General features: G+C 55.7%; 1 protein-coding gene across 5 annotated transcripts in view; it reads left to right on the top strand.

Moving 5' to 3' along the window:
* Window positions 1-16,398, top strand: part of LOC121668873 (ankyrin repeat and fibronectin type-III domain-containing protein 1-like) — a 245,727-nt gene that overhangs the window by 43,648 nt on the left and 185,681 nt on the right. Inside the window, exon 1 of one of the 5 annotated variants that reach the window (XM_042037132.1) lies at window positions 9,854-10,014. The exons of 2 other annotated variants lie outside the window; for them this stretch is intronic. Coding sequence is in view for 2 of the 3 variants with exons in the window: in XM_042037128.1 (XP_041893062.1) it covers window positions 11,747-11,865 (119 nt within the window). In the remaining variant the exon portion in view is untranslated. Of the gene's footprint in view, window positions 1-9,853; window positions 10,015-10,883; window positions 11,866-16,398 lie in introns of those variants that run through there. 2 more of the 5 variants (XM_042037128.1, XM_042037130.1) reach the window with 2 other exon arrangements.

Below are 16,398 nucleotides of genomic sequence, written 5' to 3' on the forward strand. Positions count from 1 at the left end.
GGGCACCCTGTGCCAGGGCCTGCCCACCCTCCCAGGGAACAATTCCTTCCCAATATCCCATCCAGCCCTGCCCTCTGGCACTGGGAAGCCATTCCCTGTGTCCTGTCCCTCCATCCCTTGTCCCCAGTCCCTCTCCAGCTCTCCTGGAGCCCCTTTAGGCCCTGCAAGGGGCTCTGAGGTGTCCCTGGAGCCTTCTCTTGTCCAGGTGAGCACCCCCAGCTCTCCCAGCCTGGCTCCAGAGCAGAGGGGCTCCAGCCCTGGAAGTGGCTCAAGAGACTTTCCTGAGCCCCACCTGGGAGGGAAAGCAGCACCTTGAGTTTTGCCTGCTGGCCTGTGGGAGGGGACATATCCCGATTTTTGTCATGTGGGGATTGCACAATGCCGAGCTGCACCACTGAGCTCTGCCTGCCCCCGGCAGCCCGGCCGGGAGCCCGTGGCCGAAGGACGGCTCTCTGCCCCAGTTAGTTCATCTGCCATGGCTGAGCTTGGGGGGCTGGCACCCAGGGAGGAAGTGGGAAGTGCAGGTTTGTGCTGCTGTCATGATGCTCCCCGTGAGTCCCACCTGTGTCTTCTGCAAGCCTTGGGCAGCGAGAGACCCGGCCGTGCTGCCCGGGGGGAGGCAGACACGTGGGATGGGGCTCTCCAGCGTTTGGGGGGCCACAGCACAGCTCCCAGAGCTGCCTGAGGTGCTGGCAGAGATGTCCTGCCTGCTGCCAGCTGCTGCATGGGACAGTGAGGCTGCTCAACCCCACAGGTACCGTGGTGCTGGTCCCGCCTGTGCGCTGAGAGATGGGCTGAGGTGTGGTGGTGTCTCTGCTTGTGCAGAGGTGCGTGTTGGGCTGAGCTGAGGTTCACAGAAATGATAAACAAAGGTGATGAACAAATCTTTGGGGTACTTCAAGCTTTTTTTCTCATTTGGGGTGACAAAGGGATGAATTCCTTGGCATTTTAGCTGAAGGCAGCCTGTGTGTTCGTACACTGATGAGAGCAGGTGTAGGAAGGAGCCTGTTCTGTCACACACTTCTGATGCTGCGTTTAGGTATTTGACAGGGAGAAGTACTGACCTCAGTGCCTTGTGCTCCACCATCTCCTCTCCCATGGCAGCTGGTAACTGATGTAGAAGTTTCAATTTCTGATTTGCTTTCTCTTTTGAGCAGAAGGTGTTTCCCTCCTGTCAGTGAGGAAAGTGCCTAGCAGTGTCTGTGCAGAGCACGTGCTGTGAGTTATTCTTCTCACCACATTGACCTCATGAGGTTGGCAGTTTGGGGGGTTTTCTGCTGTGGAACGTGGCTGCCATGCTGGGCCTCCTTCCTCCACACTGCAGGCAAGGTGTGCTCTGCTTCCCCTGTGTCCTGGCACAGCCTGACAGACCCCAGGGGGGTGTATGTAAAAGGTGTTGCCTTACAGCTGTTGCCCCCTCTCTTTAGGGAAGGGCACTGAATTATGGAGGGAACCCAGTGGATCCTTGACCCTGACTGTTTGGCAGAAACTCCCTTGACTAAACCCTCTGGCCAGCCAGCACTTAGATGCTGGGGTTTGCATGTGCTGGATGTGCAGTAGTTATGGGGCCTTTCCTGGTGTGGTCCAGGCTCTGGCAGGATCCTAGGATGCTTTGCCAGGGCTGGAGTGTTGTCTCGCTCCTCAGGGCACAACTTCACATTGCTCATCCCCTGGTGGGTGCTGGGGCAAGGTCCAAACCCCTCAGCCCTGGAAGGAGCCCCCTCCTCCCCTGCCCCTGTGTCGGGTGCAGTGCTTTCGTGGCCGTGGGATGAGTCAGCTCACTCTGGTGCTGAGGAAGTGTGGTTGGACTCGGCTGTGTTTTGGTTCAGAGCAGATCAGCTGAGCTGACTCATTTCTGCTCCTTTCTGCTTGTGCTGGTGTGAGTTTCACAGTGGGACACCAACCAGTTCCCATCAGCCTGCACAGACACCTCCCTGGGGTTTCTCTTCCCTCTGTCAGCACGGCAGCACCCTTTGAACGCAGCAGCGGGGTAAAGGTAGGAATAGAGGTGGGAAGGGCTGATGCTGCAGATGGTGCAGGATGCCAGGGTCTCCCTCCTCCTCTGCCTCCTTTCTCCACAGCAGCGAAACCCTGGTCTCACCACACAGGGCTGTGGTGTCGGGTTTGAACCATGTGTTCCTGGCGTGAGCATGACGTGAGCATGTGGGGCAGAGTCCTGGAAGCAGTCGGGTTCCTCAGGGCTCACACTGGAGAATGGGGGGCTTCCTGGGACCCCGGTGTGTGGCTGCCCCATGCACAGCTAATCCCACCAACTTCCAGGGCCTGTGGGTGTCCCTGAGGTGGCAGAGCTCAGGGAGCTGCTGTGAGTGCCCTGAGCAGCTCGCTGACTGGAGCTCTGTCCCTGCTGCCTGCATGTGGGCATGTGAGCAGGGACAGCAGTGCCTTGGAGCTGTACGGCAGCAGAGCTCCTCTCAGGTGAGGAGTCTCACTATGCAGCTTCTCATTTTGGTGGCTCTGACCATCTGGGTAATTGTCTTTGTCCTGCCCAATGGGGCTTTAAACATATTGCCTATATTGTGAAGGATTGGATGTGATCTGCTTTGTCAGTCTTATTTTCCTGAAATAAGTCGAAGTATTTGTTTTCCCTTGGGTGCTATTTGGGCTCTGTACTCTGGCAGTCCTGGAGGTTTTAATTTTACACAACTAGCATTTCAGAAGTTTTAGAGGTTTGTTTTGACTTTGTTTTAATTAAATTGCGGTAACCTGGGGGAAATCTTTGGCCTTAATTTAAATGGAAAGCCTTATTCTGAGTAAATCCAACATCCCTGTCTAGCTGGTGATTGTGCTGTTCAGAGTTTTGACAGGAAAAGTTAAAATTTGACTCCAGGCTTGAAAGTTTGCAATCATTGACTGCAACAGGCGGAGCCGGCTTGGTGGTGTAAGAGGATTACGTTAATCTATTGTTTGGGAAAGAAGTAAGATCTTAATAGATTCTGTTTTATGCAGAAATGGAATAATTATTGGTTGAGAGGTGAAAAGAAAACAGTTGGAAGTAGAAATGGTGCCTGGTGTGGGATCCTGGGCTTGTTGAGGATGTCTGTGCCCCTCTGGGCCAGTGCTTCCTGAGGGATGTGGGACTCGTTTGGGGAGTAGGGAGGATTCAAATTCCCGTGGGGTCTGAGCACTGTCTCCTCCTGGCACAGCCTCTCCACCACACAAACCACAGCTGCCAGGCTGGGTCTGCTGCTAGGTCACAAAAGTCCAGGTGAGCTTGAGTTGTGAAGCCCTGGGAAGGGGAGGTGCTCAGGACGGTGCCTCCATGTCCATGGGATCAGTGGAAGAACTTCACCCAAATCAGAGGGAAGCTCGAGGCCATGAATGATTAATTTCCCAGAGAGGCTCTTGCATCTTAGGAAGAGATTCTTCCCTGGGAGGGTGGGCAGGCCCTGGCACAGGGTGCCCAGAGCAGCTGTGGCTGCCCCTGGATCCCTGGCAGTGTCCAAGGCCAGGTTGGATGGGGCTTGGAGCAACCTGGGACAGTGGAAGGTGTCCCTGCCCATGGCAGGGGTGGGATGGGATGGGCTTTAAGATCCCTTTCAACCCAAACCAGTCTGTGATTCCATGATTCTGTGATTTATCCATAATTCCCTTCCAAGCAGGCCATGCCAGGTGCTAAGAGGGAGCTGGTCAGATGCTCATCCTGCTCATTTGGTTGTGTATGAGGTGATCTCCTATGCCTGGCTGTTAATCTGATTTTGATCCCTCTTCAGCCAGCGGCCACTGGTGCCACCTCCCTGCCCTGGTGAGCCCCAGGAGGGGACACAGCAGCCGTGGGCAGTGCCCAGCAGTCACAGGTGGTTCAGAAAGCTGGGGCACAAGGCTGGGGTGAAGGGAGCAGCAGGGGCTCCCTGAGCAGCCACCACGGTTGTGTACACCCTGGTGTGTACAGGACCGGGAGGAGCGGGTGCAACACACAGTGAAAATGGTGTGCCCAGGATGGCTTTGCCCACGGGCTGGCAGCTGGGCACAACCGCTCCATCCCTTGTCTGCCTCCTCATTCTCCGACCACACCACTGCGAGCCTGGCCCCTTTTGGGACGCCTTGGGGGTTGTGTGCTTGCTAAGGAAACCCTTGTAAGAGCACCCCTGGGTCTGACAGGAGTGCTGGGGGACGCAGTTGTTGGGAGCAGCTGTGGGAGGGCTGCTCCTCCTCGGAGCTCTGCTGTCTGTGGGATGCCGGCAGCTGCATCGATCCGGTCCCCTGGCTCTCCCAGCCTGGAGACTGCTTGCTCCTTATTGATTATCATTTTTTTTTTCTGAAGACTGATGAAGTTTGCTGGGCTCTAATTGCATGAATTATTCTCCTTTCCATTTTCTGAAATCTTTGATCATGTTAATGAGTTTTCCAATTTTTGCTTCGGGTTTTGCCAGGGCTGGCTTTTCAGGGGAAAAGAACAACTGGCATGCAGTGAGCTGGGTCTGTTCCCAGGCTGCTTGAGTGTGTGGGGATTATACATGTCCCAGTTTGTCCCACGTGGGCAGGATCTGGGGTTTTTTTCCCTTTTCATTTGAAAGAATCATAGAATTAAACCATAGAATTACAGAATGTCTTGACTTGGATGGGACCCATGAGGATCATCCAGTCCAGCTCCTGGGCCTGCACAGACACCCCAACAACCCCACCCTGTGCATCCCTGAGAGGGTTGTGCAAGCGCTCCTAGAGCTCTGGCAGCCTTGGGGCTGAGATCGTTCCCTGGGGATCAAATGAATTTCGGGTGGGTCTCAAGCAGTGTGGGGGGGCAGAGCCAATGTGGCCACTTTTGGGAATGGTTCCGCAGAGGCAGCACCCGTTGCCCATAAGACAGCCCTGCCAGCTCCAAATGTCCTCAGATTATCCTGTCTTTGTTTCTCCTTTGGCTGTGTTTCTTCCCATCACCTCACTGTTGATGTTGTATACTTTCTTCAGTCCTTTTGAACTCAACAAATTATTTTTAGGAGGTATCAACAAATTTTCTCTCTCTCTTTTTTCACTTAGCAAGTATCTAGAAGCCTGTGTGGCTCCTGCAGCTGCCTGTGCTGCTGGCTGCTTTTCCCTGCCCTTATCTCTTCCCTGCAAGCCTGAGCTATGTTTTTGTACAGCCATCAGGGAGCAGCACCCGGGACAGCCCTGCTTTGGGAGGTAATTATCCCTGTGTGCCCGTGATTTAACTGCACAGGGCTGCGAGTGGGGAGAACCTTTTGAAGTGGGATGAAATAACCTGGCAATTTCCATCGATCCGGGGGGTTAAAAAGGGAATTGGATTTCAGGAGCATGCACATCCCACGCTGCTCCAGGCAGGGACAGATGCTCATCAGCTGCTGCAGGTGGGTTACTGGATCAGCACCGGTGTCTCTGTGCTGGGGACTGGTGCTGCCTCTGTGCTGCCCCACTGGATTTGGTGGTGGTTCCACCTCTGCTCCCTGGGTGCTTCTCTGGGAAGGTGAATTTTTGTAGAATCATAGGAAGAACCCACGAGGATCACGAGTCCAACCCCTGGCCCTGCACAGACACCCCAACAACCCCACCCTGGGCATCCCTGGCAGCGCTGTCCAAACGCTCCTGGAGCTCTGGCAGCCTCGGGGCCGTGCCCATTCCCTGGGGAGCCTGGGCAGTGCCCAGCACCCTCTGGGGGAAGAGTCTTTTCCTAATATCCAGCCTGACCATCCCGTGACACAGCTCCAGCCGCTCCCTGGTCACAGAGAGCAGAGATCAGAGCTGCCCCTCGGGATGAAGCTGCAGCCCCGGTGAGCTCTCTGCTCCATCTCCTCTTCTCCAGCTGAACAAACCAAGTTCCCTCAGCCTCTCCTCCTACAGCTTCTGCTCCAAACCCTTCCCCATCCTTGTGGTGCAAGGCTCTCCCTGCGTGATTCTGTTACTTCCAAGAGAGAGGGTATTTTAATTTAATTTGAGAATGAGGGTATTTTACCTTAATTTGGGCAGCACATCTGGGTTTGCTGCTGGAATTAGAGTAGTTGTGCTAAGTGATACATTGGGTAAATCAGTAAATTGATGTGGCTGGCTCGTGGTAGGTACCGGCACGGAAATGTGTGTGTAATGCAATAGAGCTGGCAATTACTGCAAAGCGCCTGCTTAGGCTGAAATTATTGAACCTCTTGCACACTCTGCACTTTATTACAGCTGTGTTGAGATGTAGCACTTCCCAGAGGGCTTCACAGCTCTGCCAGCAAGTGTGCCTCGCTCCCAGGGCTGTGCTGTTCCCAGGAGTTGGCTCCAGGAGCCTCCAGCCGTGCTTCTCCAGGGCTCTGGGCACCAGAGAGGACCTGCAGTGTTGTGCCGCTGTGGGCTCCTGTTTGCACAGAGCACGGGCACATTTAGACTCAAGATGAAATGCTTTGGTGAATTCTGGATGGAATAACTTAGGTTGGAAAAGTCCTCCAAGATCATTGAGTCCAGCTGTTACCTCAGCACTGCCAAGCCCACTCATGTCCCTTCACAGGGAAGAATTCCTTCCCAATATCCCATCTATCCCTGCCCTCTGGCACTGGGAAGCCATTCCCCCTTGTTCTGTCACTCCAAAGTCCCTCTCCAGCTCTCCTGGAGCCCCTTTAGGCCCTGCAAGGGGCTCTGAGGTGTCCCTGGAGCCTTCTCCTCTCCAGGTGAGCACCCCCAGCTCTCCCAGCCTGGCTGCAGAGCAGAGGGGCTCCAGCCCTTGGAGCATCTCCGTGGCCTCCTCTGGATTTGTTTTGATGTCTCTTGTGCATTTGTTTCTTAAATCAGTTCATACTTGCATTTAACATGTTTCTTTGCATGCACATGTTGATAATTGGTTTTGAACATCCTGTGAAATAATGTATTCCAGTTTTATTTTTATAGCTATCCCAAAACATTTGATGGTTCTCTGGTACACTGGGTTAACCAGCAGTGCAAAACAGGGCCTCAGTCACTGTGAGTGTATTTAAAATAGGGTGGAAAAAGTTTATTTCCTAAACACCAAAAATTAGTGCTCAGAATTAAAAAAAAATAGTGATTATCAAAATTCTTCAGTATTGGCTGAAAGATGTGTCAGGGAGCTGATGTGTGATCAGTGGCCAGTTTTCAGCAGTTTGGAAAATTCCTGCTCCAAAGCCCTTTGAAGTCCCCGTGGTGCTTTCAGGTGCCTTCCCAGGTGCCTTGGAGAAGCTGGTCCCTCCCCAGCTGCACTAAGAGAAGGCTCATGAGAAATCCTCTTCCACCTGACCTGAGGACACAGATGTTCTTGGGGGATTGGGAAGTTTCCTCTCACCCAGTTTTGGGGCTCTCAGCAGGTATTTGTCCCTTGTGGGGAGAGGACTCTGATGACAACAGATGGAAACTGGGTTACCAGGGCTCCCACAGTGAAATGAGCCCTTTGCCACAGGACATCCTGGGATGAGCAGGCAGCAGTGCCTCCTGCTCCAGGCTCTGGTTCCGATGAGCTGCTCAGGCTCCAGCTCCTCCTTTGGCCCATCTGGCAGCTTTTCTAGACTGTTCTGGTGCTGTCACTGCTCAATGTCACACCTCCAGTCTAGGACTCCACTTGTGCATCCTCTGCGTTGCTGGAGTTCTGCTCTCCAGGAATCAGCCAGCCTGGGAAAGGAACAGAGGGAAAGGGAGCCTTAAACCAGTCAAGGTTTCACTTGTAGAGATGGAGTGGCTACTCCCGCTGTGGCTTCAACCTGTTTTAATTGCTTCCCCCAAACACTGGGAGGTTGGGTACTGGGGAACATCCCCCCTGCTGTCCTGGCGGAGGGATGAGCTGCTGGAAGCACGGCTGAAGGAGGAGCAGGATGGGCTCTGCATCAGCTGCTGAGTGGCTTTTGGAGATGCAGCTCCCCAGAAGGGCCAGGGCTGGAAAGTGGGTGTGTTTAACTGGTGTTGAGTGGTCTGGGTGTGGAGTGAAACTGGAGCCCTGGAGAAATATAGTTGGGGTCCTCGTGGACTGTATAGGAGTGGATGGAGGAGCTGTCAGCTCAGAAGAACCCCCTTTTCCTCTTTCCCTGCTTCTGCCTATCCATATTTAAGAAGTGTAATTGGAGCAAAAGCTGCTTGGGGAAGCCACAGAGATGTAACCAGATCTGGTTTGCTCACACTGGGCTCAGGAGCACAGGGGCTGGGGGCTGCAGGGAGTCTGGGAATGGTGCCAGGGCTGGCTGGCTTGTCCCACTGTGCTGGCTGGCCACAGGAGCTGGCACAGAAGCTTCCTAGTTCACACTTAGGATGTCTGAGCTGTTGGGACATAGCTGTGATGACTTCTGCCTGAAAAAGCTTTGATGATGTTTGCAAGCTGAGACTGGTGCTGGTTCCCACATCTGCCGTGGCTTCACTGTGTTTGGAGGGCTCTGAAATGGGGAATGTTGGTCTCTAGGGCCCAGGAACGTGTGAGGTGACCCAGCCAGGCAGGCTGTGTTTGACGTGTGGGTGTTTTTCTCCTCCCAAAAGCTGCAGCCAGAGGTGTGAGATGCCTGTGCCAGGGCTGGGTGGTGGCAGCACAGCTGTGCTCAGCATCCCCCAAGTCCCAGTGCCATGTGGGTCCTGATTCCTGCTTTAACATCTCCTTCGCAGCTCCTCTTAAAAATCAGTTTATGTCTCTGCAAATTAAACCACTGTTTCGCTTATGAAGTGTTTCATGCCACTGATAAGTGGAAGTGGGAAGCTGTCGCATCGCTGAGTGCGTGGCTGCAAACCCCAGCACAGCAGATTGTTAATGTGAAATTAGAGAGTTCAGCAATATCTTGGCAGATTGCCTCTGCTGCCTAATAGGACGCACCGAGCTCCTCTGGGAGCCAGCTGGTGTGACAGCCCTGTCTGAAGGGCTGACCACTCATTCTTTGAGCAAGGAAAAGCCTGAGGGCTGTTCCATGTCCTTGGGGCAAAGGAGACAGCCCTTCCCTTGCCCTAAGCCACCAGCACAAAAGCAGAGACTAACCCAGAGGAGAGATGTGGGAGCCTGTGCTGCCTCTGACCCAGCACTGGTTGTGCTTTCAGCCAGATGGGTCCCAGTCAGCCTGGTCCAGGGTGATGGGGTACGCTGGGGGGCTGTAATCCCGTCTGGAGTATCACTTTTTGGGCACAGATGGAGGTGTTTATGGAGCTGTCTGATCTTTCAGGCATTGGTACCTTCAATGCCACCATCCCCAGCTTATCCAGAGGTTTCATGAAGGTAGAGTTCCCTCCTGTTTGTTTTCCAGGTGCTGGCACTTGTTGGGCTCATGGACTAAGCTCTGCAGCCTCGTTGGGAGCCTGACTCCCTGCCAAGAGCTGCGGCTCCTACCTACCCCCCACCGGAGGGGACTGCAGAAATGTGTGGTGTCCCTGGCTGTAGGGCTGTGCCCCATGCAGCTGGAATGCTGGGCAAGTCTGGCTGTCGAATCCTCCTGCTGTTTTTACCAGTCTTCCAAATTGCACTTTTGTCCCTGAACAGTTCTGCTTTGCTCATGCCAAAGGAGGATCCCTGGGGCAGCACCGCTGCTCCTCTGCCCTCCCAGCAGGTGGTGGGAGGAAGGGGACAAGAGAGGGATTCAAATTAACGCCACTCTTCCTCTCCACTCCTCTTGCTGCCCTGTCCAGCCCCTCTCCTGTTGCCTTGGCATAGCTCGGGAGCAGGTAACATCACCGCTGCCAGGTGACCCCGCTGTCCTCCTCAACTCCAAGGTGTGTGTGCCTCAGCCCAGTTCCCTCCGGGAGAGCCGGTGCTGTGCCGTTTTCCAAGCAGGGAAACAAGAGTTTGTCCCCCTTCTGCCTCTCCTTTTCTTATCTCCCCCTCGGCTGCTTCCCGCTGCCTCCCGCCAGCCCCCTCTGCTCTCCCCCGGCTCCTCCGCTCTCCTTCGGCTCATCTGACCTCCTGTGACGTGTTGCATTTCACCGCGGTCGGTAACGGGGAGCCGATGGCAGATAAGAGGGGGTTCAGTGTTACCGGCTCGCGCTGCGCCGCACAGAGCCAGCCGGCGGATGCTCTGCCCTCGCCACAAACCCATCGATTTGGGGAAGCGCCCTGGACCCCTCCCCGGCTGCGGCGGAGCCCCTCGGAGGGAGAAGGTGGGAGCCGGGGGTGGGTGGCTGTGCGGAGCAGTGCGCGAACAGCTTTATTTCCCCAGCTGCGAGAGGGGAGCAGCCCCCGCTCTCCCTCCCCGTGTGTGCCCGGCAGGGAGAAGGTGGCCGGGGGCCGTGTGCCTGCCCGGCGGAGGTGCTGGCAGGGTCCCCCACGGCCGCGGAGCCCCCCCGAGCATCGCCAGCCCCCGGCTTTGTGTGCGGGTCTGCGGCGGCTCGCTCTGTTTGCCGGGATGGATGTCAGCGCCCGGAGCGGGGAGCAGGGATGGTGCAAACAAATGATCCCCCCCAAAAAAGCGCGGGCGAGGACGGTGACGGTGACGGGGACTGTGACTCTGCCGGTCACAAGCAGCCGGCGGGGGCGGCCGCCCGGGTGTCCCTGGGCCGTGCTCCGCGGGGCGCACCCGGCTGCTCAGGCATTTAATTCCAAGGGGAAAGCTGAGCCTGAGTCTACAGGAGAAGAAGGAAAATAAGGGAGGAGGGAAGTGGAGGTCAGGAAGGGTTTTCGGCAGTGGATGGCCGTCCCTGGTGGCCAGGGGGCTGCTTGCAGGGGATGGCTCTAAGCAGGGAAATAGCAAGGAATGCAGGTTGCTTATTTTTTAACATGGCATCCACACCAGAGTGATAAAAGGGTGTGCAGGGAGCTTGGGGCTCTGCCAGCTCAGTTACCACCAGTTTCCTTGTTGTTTCCTCTCTTGGCATGGCTGGGAGTCGCCGTCAGACACCCCTTCCCCTGGATATGCTTCACTGACCTGATCTGGCTTTGCTCCATGGGGCTGGAGCAAGGTTTGGGCGGTTTTTTTCTGAAGCCCTTGTTTTTTCTCCGCCCAGCTGGCGTCAGGCGCCGAGGATGCAGAGACAAGTGCTCCTGACTAGGGGAGGGCTGGCAGGAGGATTTCCCTTCGGGTTCGCAGCATCCCCGTGTCTGCTGTCTGCTGTGGAAAGGCTTTGTGCTGGAGCGTGGGGAGCAGAGCTCACAAGTGACCTCTACCTGGATCAGCCTCGCTTGCTTTAAATGCCTGTCCCTCTCCTTGGGCTCAGGTGTTTGGTGACAGGCTGGAAAGTCATGGTAGGTAGGTGCTGCTGGCAGCTGAGGGTGCCTTCTGCTTTGGAAAACAGGGAGGGAGGAAAACTGGTCGACTCTGAATAGCCTTGGGAAGAGCAAGCGGGGATCCTCTCCACGCTGTAAGAACAGACCCTTTGGAAATTCATCCGAGCAGCTGATTTCTTGGGGTTTCTCATCACCTCTGAGATCAAACCCCATCCTCTTCCTCAGCCAAGGGCCACCACAGCCACGCTGGGCCACCTCCTCAGAGGGCAGCTCCTTCACCTGCCCAGTGGCACTCGCCGTGGGGGCTCGCAGACCTGTGCCAGCGCTACCGAGGGACCCTTTCCAGCGAGCACTTTCAATTTTTCCTCTTCCTCCTCCACTCAGCTCTGCAGCATCACATGAAATACATGTGCAGCCGCCAGCTGCTCTGAGCTGTGACCTGCGCTTGGCTCAGGGAGACAGGACTTAGCACCCTCCAGATCTGGGGGCTCACTGTGCACGCTGTGGACTGTCCAAGTAATTCCTGGCTGAACTCCTGCCCTGTGCTGGGTCCATCCGGCCCCGCTCCCTCCCGGTGCCGAGGGCTGGCGGAGCACGCGGGGCAGCGGGCACGGCCGGGGTGTAGCATGCACGAGGGTGCAGAGGGACACAGGGACGCCAGCGGGAGCCATGGCTTCGTTTGGGAAGCTGACGGAGTATTTCAGCCTGAGGAAGTCGAGGCCAGAGCTGCGCTCCAGGCGCTGGGGCCGGCGGAGCGGGAGCTGTTGCTGTAGTGTCACGGAGTGCAGGTACGAGGTAGCAGTGACCCGACTGTCCTGGTGCCTCCGTGTGTGCCCAGGGGCTGCGGGATGGGATGTGCAATCCTTGGTGCTTTGCTTTCCGTTTACCTCTCTTGGGGCTGGGAGGGGGCTGGGAGCAAGGCAAGGGCTCTGGAAGCATCACCCTGTTCCTGTCTGGGGCTCCCACAGAGCTCATTGCTGCGGGATGTCTCCGGCAGGCTCTGGGACCTTGCATCTGTCTCCATGCCCAGGGCACGTCCCAGGTGTTGGTGGCACATCTTGGGTGTCTGCTGGGTGACCACGTGCACCTGTGCCTGCCTGCCTCTGCCTGGTGCTCTCTGCTGTGCCACTGCACTGTCCCCTCGTCAGAGGAGCGAGGTCATTGCACCAAAGTCACCCTTCCCTGCACCTGCCCCTGCCCCGTGCAAAGGCCTCTTCAGGGGCAGCAAGAAGTGGCTTCTCAGGTAAAGTGGCATCTGTGGGTATGAGGTGCTGATGGAGCGTCCTGGCATGTAGGAAGGGTCTGGGCGATGGAGAGGGGAGCTCCTCTGGGCAGACAGACACGCGGTTCATTGCCAGCTTGTTTGGGATACGGACCAATGAGGGGGTCGCAGTGGCGATGGAGAGGGTGGCATTTGGGCTGACTGGAAATCCTCTGGGAGCGTGTGAGTGCTCAGAGTTGTGTGTGTGTGTGGGGGGGTGCACACATCCTTGTTTTGCATGTAAACACAGTTACTGTAATTAAGAAAATTGCTCTGTGCCTGGGTGGCTTCTCCTTGGATGTTCTGTGAGGCCTGTAGGACAGGGCTAGCACTCAGTGCTGCTCTGGGCTCTCCCCCATTTGAGTGGGCTCAGCCTGAGCAGTGTGTCCCCAGATCTCCTGCTGACCTGCACACGGTGCCTCCCTGCTGCTGTGGGGTGTAGGTCTGTGTAGGGACACACAGGGCGAAAAATAGCACCAAGCTGTTCACTTACCTTCTTCCCTGGTTGTTGAGCACTTTGTAAAGGTTATTAAAATATCTACGCATTCAAATGAAGTTGGAGCCCCTCCTGCTGCTGCCCATGTTGCTGCTGAGACAGTGAGACGTGCACAGCCGCCGCTGTCTCCCCTCTTCCCTCGGTGGCTGAAGAAGAGTCTCCTCTTCTCCACTCAGTCGTTTCTCCGGAAACGTTCCTGGCAGAGCCAGGAGCTTTGTTCTGCTCCTTTTTGGCATTGTGGACAGAAACCCTGGTTTCTGCCCTCAGGATTTTGCTGTCCCGGTGTGGAGCTGGGTGTGAGGAAGGTCTGTTGTCCGGCTGCTGCTGAGCACAGGACGTGCCTGGGGTTTGCTGTGTGCAGCCAAGCGTGTGCCAGTGCCTGGCTCGAGGGAGAGGAGGAGGTGCACCCCCATACACGGGGTGCTATGACCCTGGACCTTGGGGTTTGGGGTGAGTTGGGTGGTTTCCTCTGTAATGGGAGATGTCATGGCACCTTCCTGGCTCTGGGATGTGAGCCACAAAAGCATTGCAGGTGTGTAGCTCATGTACCAGATTTTCCAGGGGATGCTGGCTGTGGGTGTGGGACTCTGAGCAACCTGCTCTGGTGGAAGGCATCCCTGGCCATGGCAGGGAGGGGAATGGGATGAGCTTTAAGGTCCCTTCCAACCCAAACCATTCTGTGTCCGAGTTGTCACCTCATGCAGGACTGTGGCTCACTGCCTGTCAGGGCTCAGCTCCTTGTGGGGCTGGTGGACACCCTTCCCCCAAGCAGAGATCCCCTGTGTGCCCCAGTGCTCTGGTGTGGCCCAGCTCGAGTTGCAGGGATCTGTGCCCTCCCTGTTCTGCCCCCTGGGCCATGCAGCTGCTCCAGGGCAGCTCCTCGGGGCTGGATCCAAGTGTGCAGACAGATTTCCTGGTGTCCCTGACCCCCACAGTGACAGGGCTCGAGTGCACCTGTGGATACTGAGCCCATTCCCTTGATTGCCGCAGTTGATTATGAAACTAAAACTAAGGGTTGATTGAAGCGTGGGGTGCTTTGAAATCAGTGTCACTTCTCACCCTGGCTGCTTGAGCTTCTGCCTGTTCCTGCCCCCTCAATGTCTGTACCTTGAGAAGCCCAGGAAATCTCCACGGCTGAGATCCAGAAGCCAACACAATGCAGCTGCTGCAATGTCTGGCCCTGCCCTTGCTCTAGGTGGTGCTTCTTCCAGCTCTGTCGAGCAACTTTCTGCTTTTCCTGCATTTCTTCACTCTAATGTGGGCAATTGAAGCACGGAGAGGAGATCCTCAGCTCCCACGCTTCCATGCGTGTGGAGGTACCAGAGATCCTGCACCCCAGCCTCAGCAGGGTGATGTGTAACAGCCCTCAGCACAGCCCTCAGCACAGCCCTGCCCTGGTCTTGCTCAGGGCAGCCAGGCTCCCACCACTCTTCCCAAGGCTGGATATTCCCCTGGGACCACAGGGAACAGACGTAGGCAGGTCCTCAGTCGAGAGCATGCACTGACTGGAGTTATTAAATTCTAAATATAGTGGTCCCACGCATTCTCCTAGGACCTAACAGAAATCAGCAGGTGTGCAGTTATGGTTTTAAATAATATTCCTGCATTTTTAAACTACGCCTCCAGATAGAGCAACATGAGTGAGCTGGGATGAGTAAGTCGGCTGGGCTTGAGAATTTGTAGGCTCAGACTTGTGCGCAGAAGCAGAGCCCAGCAGGAGATCATCTCACTGGAGGTGCTTTTGGGCAAAGGTGCTGCTTGCAGGAGCTCTTCAGCCTCCACCCCGACCTGTGGCACAGAGTGTGTCCCAATCTGTACCTCTGTGTTGTGTCAGCTGGAGGCTCCTCCAGCCTGAGCCCTGCTGCAGGAGGGGCTGTGGCACAGCTGTCTTCTGTTATTAAATTGATCACCTGGAGGCCCCAGGTGTGACAAGGTGGGGATCAGGCTGTCCCCTGTGCAGCTGTACTGGGACAGGGACTGGCAGTGTGAGTGAACACCCCCAAACCCAGCCCAGGGGAGCGAATGATTGATTTGCAGCAACTTTTTTCCATCTAGCTGGAGCAGTGATGGATGAACCAAAAACTCCAGCAGACAGGCACTGGAGCAGGTCTGCTTCGTGAGGGATGGAAGCCTGGAGCATCGCAGGGATACGAGGATGTGTCTGCAGAACGGGGTGCAGGTGCCTGTGGGTGAAGCACAGGAGGGGCTGGGGGTGCTTGCTGAGGTCTGAGGGGTTGTTCTTTGTGGCATCTGGTGGTGCCAGCCTTGAGGTGCTCGTGCCCAGCTCTGTGTTGGCTGGAAGGGCACAGAGGATCTGCTCTGGGATGGAGGAGAAATGGAAGGGAAAGGCAAGTTATATTTAATAGCTCTTCTCTCAGTGAGCTATTTGTAAACTGAAAGGTCTGGACAACTGATTTTTGGGTTCCCGCAGCTTTTGCAAAGTGGATCAGGACATCACTGTCATGTGAGGGCTGTTGTGCTCTAACTGGGCTGAGAGAACAGCCCTGCTGTGCTGTGAATGAGCCAGGGAGGCTCCAGGGTGGGCTGGAGCTCTCAGGAGCAGGATGGCACTTGCCAGGCTGCTGTTTTCTGCCAGGGCTGCTTAGCAGTGAGCCAGCCTGGCAGAGCACTGGGCTGGGACCCTGGGGCCTGCAGGGATTCTGGGAGGACAGGGATCCTGTGCTGGAGTTAACAGGTGTGGGAGAATTTCTCAAGGATGCTCTTGGAGTTGCTCTCAGCCTGGGTGCAATGGGGGAAAGCAGAACTGCCTGAGAATTGCAGGGCTATCAGCAGAGAGGTGACCTGCAACAGTCACTAATTCAGTAAAAAAATCATTAAAAATCCCAATGAAAAGTCATTAAGAATCCCAAGTCTTGTCCAGGGGTGGCTTTTGAGAGAAATTTTCTCCTCTAGGCAGGGACTTGTGGACTGGTTCAGTGGCTTTCACTGTTGGCCCAGGACTGTTCTGGGATAGATCTGCTCCCTGGCTTCAGGAAGTTGATGCCTGTTCCCTCTTTGACAGCTGCACCTCTCCCCTTCTCTGTGGTCCTCAGAGCCCCATATGGTCCCCACAGAGGGGCTTTGATGAGCTCCTCAGGAGATCACTGCCTAGTTATGGAAAAGAAGATATTCAGGATGGGGGAATAGAGGGGGAGACTGGTGCCTGGGGTTGGATGCTGTGTCCTGCTCCTGGGGGTCACCTTCAGCCCTGCAGGCAGCAGAGCTGACACCCCCCAAAAACCTGCGGGGTGAAGATCCTACGTCCTCAGCGGCTTCCAGGAGAGGAGCTTTTCCCTGGCTTGGGGTGACCTGTGGTGAAACCCAGGGAAGCTCAGCGTGGGGAAGGGGGAGGAGAGGAGTTTGGCTGTGCTGGGCCTGCAGGGTGTCAGCTTTAGGGTTCCGCTGCCTTTTTTCTCTCAATAGCCGAGTTGGAAGTTGGTGTTAATTAACAATGAATTAGATTATATAAGAATTAAATTACATAAAAATTACAACTTGCTGGGCCTGTTTTTGTCCATGTTATTAGATAATCTGAAGAAGGGGGGCCAGGGTGATGCTTCGTCT

Source organism: Corvus kubaryi, unplaced genomic scaffold (genome assembly GCF_017639235.1).
Source record: "Corvus kubaryi isolate FWS band 111438036 unplaced genomic scaffold, C.kubaryi_AGA036_p1.0 37387, whole genome shotgun sequence".
In the NCBI taxonomy this organism is placed as follows: domain Eukaryota; kingdom Metazoa; phylum Chordata; class Aves; order Passeriformes; family Corvidae; genus Corvus; species Corvus kubaryi.